This window comes from Ciconia boyciana, chromosome 14, assembly GCF_034638445.1.
Source record: "Ciconia boyciana chromosome 14, ASM3463844v1, whole genome shotgun sequence".
In the NCBI taxonomy this organism is placed as follows: domain Eukaryota; kingdom Metazoa; phylum Chordata; class Aves; order Ciconiiformes; family Ciconiidae; genus Ciconia; species Ciconia boyciana.
This window is the reverse complement of record NC_132947.1, coordinates 15360065-15371912: the sequence shown is the minus strand read 5'-3', so window position 1 is coordinate 15371912 and position 11848 is coordinate 15360065. Positions and strand designations below refer to the sequence as shown.

General features: G+C 66.2%; 2 protein-coding genes across 2 annotated transcripts in view; both read left to right on the top strand.

The window, feature by feature from the left end:
- The first annotated feature begins 274 nt into the window (after positions 1-274).
- Positions 275-4832, top strand: E2F1 (E2F transcription factor 1). Its single transcript, XM_072879480.1, has 7 exons — positions 275-626; positions 1158-1248; positions 1865-2084; positions 2556-2708; positions 2865-2979; positions 3094-3298; positions 3541-4832. Exons 1-7 carry the CDS (start codon positions 432-434, stop codon positions 3789-3791), a joined length of 1230 nt encoding a protein of 409 aa, XP_072735581.1. The 5' UTR covers positions 275-431; the 3' UTR covers positions 3792-4832.
- A 5108-nt stretch (positions 4833-9940) lies between these two features.
- Positions 9941-11848, top strand: part of NECAB3 (N-terminal EF-hand calcium binding protein 3) — a 30865-nt gene continuing 28957 nt past the window's right edge. Inside the window, exon 1 of the mRNA XM_072878765.1 lies at positions 9941-10419. Coding sequence (XP_072734866.1) covers positions 10327-10419 — 93 coding nt within the window. The 5' untranslated portion in view covers positions 9941-10326. The remainder of the gene's footprint in view (positions 10420-11848) is intronic.

The window sequence follows — 11848 nt, the reverse complement described above, 5'->3', positions numbered from 1 at the left end:
CCGCCCCGCCGCCCCCGCGGCCCCGCCCCGCCCCCGCCGCGTCCCCGAGCCGCCCCCGCCATTGGCCCCTGCCTCGGCGCGGCGCCGCCGATTGGCCGCCTGTCAGCGCGTCCGGCGCCGCCGTCCGCGACCAATAGGCGGGCGGCACCGCCCGTCGCTTCGGCGGCGGCGGCCAATGGGACGGCGCCCCCGCGCCCCCGCCGCGGCGCCCGGCGGCGGGCGCAGCCAATGGGCGGGCGGCGGGGAGGCTCGCGCCGCTTTCGCGGCAAAAAGGATTTGGCGCGCAAAGGCGCGCGGGGCCGGCGCGCCGAACAATACGGCGGCGGGCGCGGAGCCGAGCCCAGCGGAGCGGCCCCGCGCCCGGCATGGGCCGCGCCCCTGCCCGCGCCCTGCCCGCCGCGCCGCCCGCCGCCCCGGCGGCCATGTGAGCCATGGCGGCGGCGGCGGGCGGCGCGGCGGGGCTGGCGGCGCTGCTGGGCAGCGCCTCCCCGCACCTCCTCATCGTCTCCGCCGCCGAGGAGCCCGCGGGTGGCGGCCACCCCGACGCCGACCTCCTGCTCTTCGCCACGCCGCAGCCCGCCCGCCCCGGCGCCGCGCCCAGACGGCCCGCGCTGGGCCGCCCGCCGGTAACCCCCGGGACCGGGACCGGGACAGGGACAGGGAGGGCGGCGGCGCGGGGGCTGCGGCTGCGGAGCCCGGGACACTGCGGGCACTGGGCCGCGTCGCGCCGGGCTATATGCCGCGCCGGGCTGTGCTGTGCCGCGCCGCGCTGTACTGTTCCCTGCTCTGCCCCACGCCGCGCCGCGCCGTGCCGTGCCACGCAGCACACCTGCTGAGCGCGGCCCTTCCCCAGCCGCCGCGCCGGAGCCGCCCGCCCGGGCGCTGGGCCGTGCCTCGCCTCCCCTTCCTGCGGCCCACGGCTGCTTTGGGGCGCTCTCCGCAGCGCGGCAGGGCCCCCCGCGGCTGGGCCAGCCCCCCGTGTCGCCGCTGGCATGCGTGGCAGCCCGGGAGCCGCTCCCATCAACCTGCTCCTGCTGGGAGCGGGGGCTTCCGGACCTCCTCGGGGGGGCCCGCGCCGCCGCCCTCTGTCGCCAGCGCTGTGGGGACAGTGGGGCTGCGGTGGTGGCCGTCCCGCTGAGGAGCCCCATCCCTTGCAGGTGAAGAGGAAGCTGAACTTGGAGACGGATCACCAGTACATAGCGGAGAGCCTGCCGGTGGGCCGGGGCAAGGCCAGGAACCCCGCTAAAGGTACAGCCCCGCTCCCCCCGACCTCTCCCCAAGCCAGCCCGGCCCGGAGCAGGGGGTTCAGTAGCCCCGCGCCGCTGCCCACGGCCTGGGCTGGGCGCCTGGGCTCGTCCCTGGCTGCTTCTCCCCATCTCTTTGCACTGGTTTGGAGAGGCTGTTCCTGGGGCTGGGCTGTCTGCGGCTGCTCTCTCTCCAGCCTGTGCTGCTGTCCCCTGGGCTGGTGGCACAGTTGTCCTGCCCATCTGCTGGGCACCACACTGGCTCCGCTCCTCCCTTGGGATGAAGCTGTAGCTGCTAGCACGTGTCGGTGTAGCATCCCAGGTGGACTCACCTGGATCCTCCATCATCTCCCTGAGCCCTGCCTGGCACCTTGGCGTCACAACCGGGCTTGCAGTCACAACTGAGCATGGGTGTGGGAGCCCATGCCAGGTCCTGCAGCATCCTTCCCGTGGAGGATGTGGGGAGGTCACCCCATTGCCCTGAGAAAGCAGATGGGTTTTGGGGTGCCAGCCCTGGTCCACAAGCCACCTGCGAGTGTGGGGGGGTGTTTTGGGACCCCTGAGCTCCAGCGCTGGGTTTCCCTTGTGGCTGAATCACGGTTGTCCTCGGTGGCTGGCAGGGGCAAAGTCTCCCGGGGAGAAGTCCCGCTACGAAACCTCGCTGAACCTCACCACCAAGCGCTTCCTGGAGCTGCTGAGCCAGTCGCCTGATGGCGTGGTGGACCTCAACTGGGCGGCCGAGGTCCTGAAGGTGCAGAAGAGGCGCATCTACGACATCACCAACGTCCTGGAGGGCATCCAGCTCATCACCAAGAAGTCCAAGAACAACATCCAGTGGCTGTACGTCCCTGGGCCGGGCTCGTGGGGCTGTGGCTGGCTGTCCCCTGGGATGGGGGAGCCGCCTGGGCCAGGCTTGGGGTGGAGCAGGGTCTTGCTGGGATGGAGAAGCTCAGAGTGCTGTCACTGGAGTATCTGCTCGGGGGGTTGAATGGTGGCTCCCCCTTCACGTGGGTCACTGCCTCGGGCAAGGGCTGTGCTTGAGCGTGGGTGGCTCCGAGTATCGGTATGCCTGTGTCAGCTGCAAGTCCCCCTTGGGCTCCCCGAGCAGCCCAGGGAGTGGGGGGGGCTGCATCCAGGCTCCAGGAGAGGACCCCAGGGCTGTGCCCTACTGTGAAATCCCCGCAAGGCTGATTCCCTGGGTATGGGGTGGGATTTAGCCTGGCACAGGTGGGGACAGTGCGTGGGGACAGTTATGGTGTGGGGCAGAGGGAGCCATGAGGTTTGGCTTCTGATGGCTGTGGTGTTCCCCAGGGGCAGCCAGGCCACCGTGGGCCCCCCCAGCCGGCACCGGCTGCTGGAGAAGGAGCTGCGGGAGCTGCAGGCGGCCGAGCGGCAGCTGGACGACCTTATCCAGACGTGCACGGTGCAGCTGCGCCTGCTCACTGAGGACCCCGCCAACCAGCAATATCCTTCGTTGTGGGGCTGGGACGGGGCTGGCTGGGCGGGGGGCAAGTGGTCGAGCCCCGCAGTGAGCCCAGCCATGTTCCAGGTGGGGCGTTTTGCTGCCCGCCCCGCTGCCGCATGAAAGCATCCCTGTGTCTGCTCCTTGACCCGTCACACCGCAGCCTATGTGACCTGCCAGGATCTCCGCAGCATTGTGGACCCCTCAGAGCAAATGGTGATGGTTATCAAAGCCCCCCCAGAGACCCAGCTGCAGGTCTCGGACCCAGCGGAGGTGAGCTGGGGCCACCCTCTGCTCCCCATGTCTGCACAGACCCTAGCAAAACCCAGCCCAGGCTCCACGGGCATCCTTGTGCCTCCTTGTCTCACTCCTCTCCCCTTTCCCCAGGCTTTCCAGGTCTCTGTGCGAAGCACTCAGGGCCCCATCGATGTCTTCCTCTGCCCTGAGGACAGCTCAGGGGTCTGTAGCCCCGTCAAGAGCCCCTTCAAAGCCCCCACAGAGGAGTTGTCCCCCGGCCATTCGCAGCCCAGAGCCTCCCCGCTCCTGCATCCTGCCCAGGACGTGAACATGCCCCTGCTGCCCGGAGAGCAAGGTGGGTGGCCGGGGCTGGGGACGGGGGGACTGGCGTGATGGCACAGTGGCTCTGGCCAGGGGCTCTTGCTGTGTTTGCAGCTGTGAGCCCCTCTGCTGTCGGCACAAGCAGGGAGCTGGGGTGATGCTTGGGCACCTCAGCGAGGCAGGGACGGGGAAGGCGCGTTCTGCGTAGACGAAAACTGCTTTTTTGAGTTTTTTGGCAAGTATTGTGGGATTTACGACTGCTTCCCTTCCCTGCAGAGACACTGCTGCCGGGGACGAGTGCGCTGCCCAGCAAGTGCTTGGCAGAGGAGGTGAGCCTCTCGCCACTGGCCTCCATGGACACCCTCCTAGAGCAGAGCAGGGAGGATTTTTCAGGTTTCTTGGCGGACGAGTTCATCAACCTGTCGCCGCCGCAGGCGCAGGACTACCACTTTGGCCTGGAGGAGGGCGAGGGCATCAGCGAGCTCTTTGACTGTGACTTCGGGGACTTCACACCCTTGGACTTCTGAGGCTCTGCCTGGATGCTTGCGGGGGAACTGCCAGGCGGGGGGGCTACCCCCAGGCTCCTGCCCTCGCAGGCAGGGCAGGCAGCCCCTCCGGCTGCAGCACCCACAGCTCCTCTCCCCCTCTGTTTTTGCAATATTTTCTTCTTACACCTCCAGCCCCCCCAGCCTGGTGGGGGCCGTGGCGTCCCCAGCTCCAGCCCCGCGAGGGGGATGCCAGGGTGGGGGTCCCACCTCGGGGACCCCCTGCAGGGCCCTGATCATGGGGGGGGGGGGGCTGCCCAGGGCAGAGCCCCTGCCCCCCCAGGTGCCCGTTACAGAGCTTTAAGCAGTCCTGTGTATAGATTTGATTAATTTATTATTGTCCCCTGGGGACAGCATTTAATTTGCCTGGGGGGTTGGGGGGGCAGCCGTGCAGCAGAGTGGGGGTGCCGAGAGGTTTCGTCACGCTGGGAAGGGGGTGGTGGAGATGTGGGGGGTGCTGGGTTGGGTCTGTCCCCCCCAGTGTGGGGGGCTGCCCGTGGCCCAGCTGAGTGGGTATTTATTTATTATTTATGGTGTGTGGGAGCTCTCCTGGGACGGGGGGGGCAGGAGGGAGCAGGGGGATGGTGCTGGCACGGGGGACACGGAGGGTCAGCAAGGGACTCGCCGGCACATCCCAGCTGCTTGTGGCCAAAACGGGGCTGCTGGCGAGGCCACCGCGGTGGCAGGTGGCTGCGGGAGAGGGGACAGGGCTGGGTGGGGCTGGCGGCCCCGGGACCCGGTGCATGTCCCCTCGGGGGGACGCTGGGGTGTCCCAGGGGGGGTGCATCTCTGCGGGTGAGGACCCAACGCTGTCTCCAGGCTTTTCTTCCCCTCCCCGTGCAGCCGTTCAGCCTTTCAGCTCACTCTCCCCCTCTCTGGCCCACTGGGAGAGGCGGAGAGGAGGAAAGGGGGGTCCCGGGGCCCCCTGGGGCCAGGCTGGAGACGCACTTTCACTTTTACTGCCTTTTAACAAGCTTGTGTTCCTCTGAGCTTCGTGTTTAATAAAGGTTTCTACTGACTCTGGCCTTCAGTGCAGGGCTGCGTTCAAGTGCTGTTAGGGGTGGTGGGGACTCCAACCTGAGAAACCAAGGGGGTTTGGGTTAATTTGTGGGGGTTTCTTCCATATTCAACTTAAAACGCACGAGCAAATATGTCACTGCCTGGGGTTGCAGGAAGTGCTTTGGTCCTTGGGGTTTTTTTTCCCCCCCTGCCACCCTCTGCTCCTCCACAGAGGCTGTGCCCCACGGGGATGGGGCGATGGGTCTGGATGGGGGGATCGCTTCTGCTTTCGGCAGCCCTGTCCCCGCTCGGCTCCTCTCCTGCCTTCCCCTGGTTCTGGGGCAGCGTTTGCACGGGGGGCCCGCGGCTGCAGCTCCTGTGCGGGGAGGAGGAAGGCAGCGTGGGGCTGATGTGAAACCAGTCCGTGCATCCACCGCACCAGCAGGCTCCCCCGGCTCCCCGGTTTGCCCCAGCACCTCTTGGTCCTGCCTGAAGGCAGCTGCCGGTACCAGTTCGTGGCCCAAAGTTTGAGGTCCCCGTGTCCCCGCTCGCTGGGGACGAGCTGACTGCAAGCAGCAGCCCTGACCCCGAGTGCCCCAGCCCCCTCTGCGGCACACCGTCCCCTTCCCGGGGAGCGAGGGACATTGGGGACCCCCGGGGAGGGGTGCTTGGAGACTCCAGGGACCCCCTGGCAGCCTGGAGCAGGCCCAAGGGGCCATGGCCCCGGCCCGGTGGCAGGCAGGGATGTGCCACTTCCCGCCTTGGTGCTCGCTCCCCTCCTCTTTCTGCCCGGCCTCCTGCCTGTTGCTCCTTTAAACAGCCTGATAAATATTTCACCCCGGACCGTGTCGCGTAAGCTCACCCTGCTCCTGCGCCGGCTTTTGCAGGGAATGGGAGCCCGGGTTGGGGCCAGGCTGCCGGCGGGTGCTGGGGTGGCATGGCGAGCCCATCACCGCTGCCTAGCCTCCCGCCTCCGCCCTCGTGCCTCCATCCCCGCGCCCGAGCGCAGTCCCTGGCTCGCTGTGCTGCCGCAGGATTGTTCTTACCGCGGGACACGCGTGGGTAGCGGTGTGCCGGTGTAGGGTGGCAAACCCCACGGCTCGGTCCCGTCTGGTGCCAGCTCCCCGCACCATCCACGCTCCCGGCCCTCCTCCCCGCGGCCCCCAGGACTGGCCAGGGCTCGGGAGCGGGGCCAGCCGGGGAGCGCGCCGTGCTGTCCCAAAACCCAGCGGCCAGGAGGGCAATGGCACACGCAGCCTGTCCGTCCCCTGTGCTTAAGTGGGATGAGCCAGTGGCTTGCTGTCACGCTGTCGCCCCATCAGATGGGGCTTTTTCAGGCCATTAAACTGAAAGCTCTCCGGCTGCTCCGGTCCATGGGAGTCCTGCCCCACAGAGCCAGGGGCAGGAGGATGGGGAGACCAGGGTGGGTGGGCATGGCCCCCGGTCCCCAGCCTGCTGCATCCTTCTTGCAAGGTCAATGTTTGTCACCTGAGGTGACAGAGGTGCTGAAGCTTTTATGATTTACTGCGGGGCGCCCAGCCCAGCCCAGCCATATGCCAACTCACCCTCTTCCCCGCGCTTAGCGAGATCCGGCCCTCCTTCTCCTCTCTCCTTTTAGTTTTGTTTCCGTGGAGGGTGATGGTGACCTGTGGTGCTGCCCAAAGGGGCGAGACCCCGGTGAGGGGAAAGTGGCCACTGGCCACTCCTGGCCACGGGAGCCGGCGGGCGCAGGGAGAGGGGAGAGGACTCACACCAACATCCTGAGCTCTGCAGGGCTGTTCCTGCGAGCGAGCTAACCCCCAGCAGCAGCACAGCTTTTCCCTTTTCCCCTGAGCAAAGGCGAACCTCTCTGATGGCATTCACCATCACATTCCCCTAATAGGGAATCTCACGGGATGATGAGCCCTTGGGACTCCCCGGTCCCCCCCGGCAGGGACAGGACCGCATGCCCCGCTGCGGCAGTGCAGCCCATCTCGGGGGGAGCGCGTTGGTGGCTCCACGTGAGCCAGAGCACCATAAAAATAACCGCCCTGCCTCCCAGGGATGATTCACGATGCAGCTGAAGGGCTTCCCTCCTGCTATTTTGAATCACTGGAGAAAGAGCTGATGATAGCTTGCGTAGGGGCTCTCATTTCCGAAGAGCACATGGCGGCTTTGGGAAGCGGCCCCGGGTGCTGCCTGGTTTTATGAGCTATCTGCACTGCAGATGCTTGTCTTCGTTGGGCGAAGCAGACACGGTGTGGAAGATGGGCACCCTGCACACATCCTGCATGCCCCATGGGTCCTCGGCTCCCGTTCGCTCCCATCTCCCGTTCCCTGGGAGTAACCCTGCAAGGACCGTCCCCGTCCAGCCCTGGGGGTGCCCAGTGCCATCAGGCTGCGGTGGCGGCTCCACTGGCACCGGCAAACACTGCCGCGGGCTGGTGGGCATCCGCAGGCTGAGCTGTGCCGGATGCAGACGTGGTGCTGAGCCCAGGCAGTCATGGGGTCTCCTGTCCCCGTGCTGCAAGGTTTGGACTCGGAGGAGTCAGGAGAGCCCAACAGTGGGACGAGCTCTGGGACAGGCTGGCAGTGGCTGGGGTGCAGCATTAGATGCTGAGACAGCATCAAGTTTGCCAGAATTTATACCTTTAATCTAATCTCCCTTGCAGGGTCTGGGCAGGTTTTGGGGTCTCTATAGGCCCCTGTGGTACATCTGGCCCGGGGTGCCATGCCCCTGCCAGCGCTGCCTGCTGCCTGCCTTGCTTCTGCCTCCCGCCCCACGCTTCAATATTTCCGCTTCTGAAAACCACTCGCATTTCTTCTGCCAGGAAGTAACTCGGGGAGGTGAAGCGCAGCGTCGTTTATTCACGAGATGCTGGTTAAGTGGGTGCTTTGTTTAATTGCTGTCTGGTTGTGGTCCTGTGCCCCCTGTGCTGGGGAGCAGAGGCCTGGCGTCCCCCCTACAGCTGGGGCCGAGGCCGTGTCCCCCTGCCCTGCCAGTGGCTTTTGGGGCACGCTTTGGAGGCACTCATGGAAGGAGCTGGGGGCACCCGCTGCGTCCTGCTACCGACAGAAGTTTTTCCCTGGACTTCGCCCTCACTTTCCAGCTTCTCCTTCCCACGCTGAAACTCATGCTGACCCCGAGGCGTCCCGATAGGGACCAAGCACGGATTTTAGCAACACAGGAGTGCGGAAAGCCCCCCCCAGGGCTTCGCTTTGATCCACAGCAGAGCCCCGCCATCGCCCAAGCCCCTTCCCGCACTCCCTGGCAAGGTGGTCCTCTGTCCCCACTGCCATAGGGCCTCCCCTGCCTATTTCTCTAGTACCTGCCTCCATTTTAGTTTGATTTGATGATGGCCACGCTCAACAGCTCCAGCTCTTGGACCTCTTTCCGCCTCCCCAGGGGCAGGGACAGCCCTGTGCCGCGTGGGCTGGGCGCACGTGCTCCCCAGAACCCCTGGCTACCCCCGTCAGGTCCCAGGTGCACTATTTCCGCCTCTTTTCCCTTGCATACACCTGGAGCAGCCAGGAGATGGTAAAAATAACTGTGATGCATCTTGCAACTGCTCCGGGCTCAGCTTGCAGCCAGTTGTCCCCGAGGGAGGAGGACAGCGAGCGAACTACACGTGCCATGGCTCGGTCACGTTGGGCTAGGGAAGTGTCTCGGTTTTGAGAGCTGAGTTAAGAGAAGCCAAGCTCAGCAAAATGGGTTGGCCTCAAGAGGTCCATGTGAAGGCAAGCCTGGCTGGGATTTTGCATCTGGGCGAAGAGGTCGCATGCCCCTTTTTCGAGGTGAAATCCCAGGATACTCTGAGAGGGACGGGAAGAAGCCTGCCACCCCAAGAAGTCACCGCACCACGTGTACCCCGGGAGCAGTGTGAAGCTCTGGGGATGTGAAGCTCGTGCTCAGGCACGGCTTTATCTAGTTTATTCATCTAATTACCTGTTTCTCGTTTGTGAAAACCTTTGAGGACAGGCTGGGGTATGGACATGGATGTCCATCCTATTCCTCTCTGCATGCACAGGCCTCCGGGTGCCTGTGCTGGGCAGGGATGGAGGCAGGTCCTGCCTCCTCCTCCTCGTCCTCCCCCTCCTCCTCCTCCCTAGCCAGCCCATCCCCCAGTCCTGCAGCCCCCACTTGGGGCGGGAAGGGAGTTTTACATCTGCTGGAGGCACTGGAGGCCCAGCGCCATCGGTACGACCCCCTCATGCCCGGCATGCTGCACCGGAGGGAAGCAGCACCGAGCAAAGGTCGCCCGGCACCGTGGGCATGGAGGACCTGGCACCACCGGAGTAATTTGAAACTGTTCTGGGTGGCAGGGGGACCACCCCAGCGCCAGCCCCAACCACGGTAGGACCACCCATGGCCAACCTAGGGCCACCCCAGGGCCAACTGGGGCAACCAGGGCTACCCTGGGGCCAACCACAACCACACTGAGACCACCCATTGCTGCACTGGGACCAACTGGGGCTACTGTGGGGCCAACGGTGACCATAGTAAGACCACCCATGGCCAAACTGGGACCAACTGGGGCCACACTGGGGCAACCAGGGCTACCCTGGGGCCAACAGTGTCCACACTGGGGCCACCCATGGCCAAACTGGGAGCAACTGGGGCAACTAGGGCTACTGCGGGGCCAGCAGTGACCACACTAGGACCACCCATGGCCACACTGGGACCATCTGGGGCAACTAGGGCTACCCTGGGGCCAACAAGAGACGACACCGGGACCACCCGTGGCCAAACTGGAACCAGCTGGGGCAACCAGGGATGGTCACACCACCCAGGGCGCACCGGGACCACCGTGGGCTGCACTGGAGCCAACTGGGAGCACAGTGGGGCGCACTGGATCCAACTGGGACCAGCCCGGGGCAACCCCACAGCCGACCGGGCCCCGGGAACAAGCGGCAGCCGCCACCAGCCGCGGGGCGCCGGGGGGGCAGCGGCCAGTGGCGGGGGTCAGCGGCCAGCGCCAGGGGCGGGCCAGTGGCCAGCGCCGCGCCTCCGCCACCACCCCCGCGGCCCGCACAGCCCCGCCCCGCCCCTCTCCCCTCCGCCAACGACAGGCACTGCCCTGAGGTGCCAATCACCGGCCGCGGCCAACCGGATCGCCGCGGGGGCGGGCCCTCAGCGGAGGCAAAGTTGCCTGGCGGCTGCGGGGCCGCTCGGGTGAGTGCAGCTCCGCGCCGCGCTCCCTACGGCACCGCAGCGCTCCCTACGGCAGCGTACCGCGGGGCACCGCACCCTACGGCACCGCAGCGCTCCCTACGGCAGCGTACCGCGGGGCACCGCACCCTACGGCACCGCAGCGCTCCCTACGGCAGCGTACCGCGGGGCACCGCACCCTGCGGCACCGTACGGCACCACACCGCCACACCGCCACACCGCACCGCACCGCACCGCACCGCACCGCACCGCACCCTACCCTACCCTACCCTACGGCATCGCACCCTACGGCACCGCAGCGCTCCCTACGGCAGCGCACCGCGGGGCACCGCACCCTACGGCACCGCAGCGCCCGCGCCCGGCGGGGCCATGATGGCGTGCGCCGAGCTGCTGGCCGTGTGCCTGCTGTCAGCCGACCGCGGCCCCGCGCCCCGCCGCCAGCCGCTCCCCATCTTCCACGACGTGAGTACCGCGGGGCGGGCCCCCAGCGAGCCCCTGCCCACCCCCGGGGCTAGCGCGGGCCAGGCGGGCGGCGGTGCCGCCTCACGGGGAGCCGTGGCGGGGCCGCACGTGGAGGTGTCAGGGTGAGGCCCTTTCCCGCCAGCCCCGGCCAAGGAACCAAACCCAAGGGACAAGCGAGTGGGCCCTGCTGCTGCTCTAGGCCTGAAGCTGTGAATCAAGGTGTGGGTCGTGATGTCTTAAATAATACTCAGTGTTGTGTCCTTTTTCTGAATTATGGGCCCCTGAGTGGCCAGAAATAGCCCGCTCCTTTTCAAGAGCTGGCCGTTGTGACTCCTGGAGCGGGAGCTGTGTGATGGCAGGAAAGCTGCAGAAGGTACCGTGTAGCTGTTAAAAGCTGTGGGATCCCACAGGCAGAGCGTGTCTGTTGCCCGCTGCAGCCCCCGTCCCTGCCAGCTCCTAACGCGCCAGGAGTTGTGGAGGAAGATGCTCTTTGTGCAGGTTGGAGATCGGCCGGGCATCCCTGTGGGTGGCTTGGGGGAGTTGAAGATGCAGATAGTAGCCATCTTCGTTTTCACAAGACAGGTCCTGGCACAGTGCCTCCCGTCACACCGCGTCCCCTCAAGCCCTGTGGCGAGGGTGCTCCTGTCGAGAGGGAGCTGTGCGCCCTGGGGCCAGGGCTCTGGGGGAGGCAGTGCCTCTTCCCTTGTGGCACCCGGCAGGGCGGGCAGGCGGCTGCATGCCTGGCCACCTCCCAGGGCGAGTGGCACAGTCTGGGTCGGAGCACATCAGAGGTGCTCAGCCCCCCTGCTCCTGGCTGTCTTTCGTGAGCTGCAAGGTGCCTGGGTCAGGCGGGCAGTGCCCGAATGTCCCTGATGGGCCACCAGCCCTTGCATTCCCCTGTGTCCGGCACCACTGGGGTCTAAGTCACCCTGTGGAGCCAAGGAGATGGGTGAGCAGAGGTGCTGCCCCTGCCCTGCCGCAGGGGCTGGGGAGGAGCAAGCAAGTGAGGGTTAAGAGCGAGGGTTGGTTGGTGTCCCAGCACCTGGACAGCCCAGGACGGTGCCAGCTGTCATCTCTGTCCTGTCCTGGTCTGGGTGCTGCCACCCCCCGTGTCCCAGTTCATCCCAGAGGAGGGGAGCAGGAGATCTTGGGCAGCATTTTGGGAAGGTGAATGCCATGCCTGGTCCGGTTCTCCATCTGGGAGACCTCCTGGCATCACCAGGGAGCAGCTGGAAGGCTCAGCTCCCTCAGCCGCGGTGGAGCTCACAGCTTCCAGCAGAGGGTAAGGGTCTCTCTCCTGCTGTGGGGGGATTTCAGATTGCAGGGCTCTCCAGCCAGCATCATTAACCGCACTAATTACTTGGCTGATGGAAGATGGGCTGGAGGGGGGTTGGCGGTGACAGCTGTGTTCCAGCTCAGCTCCTCTGGG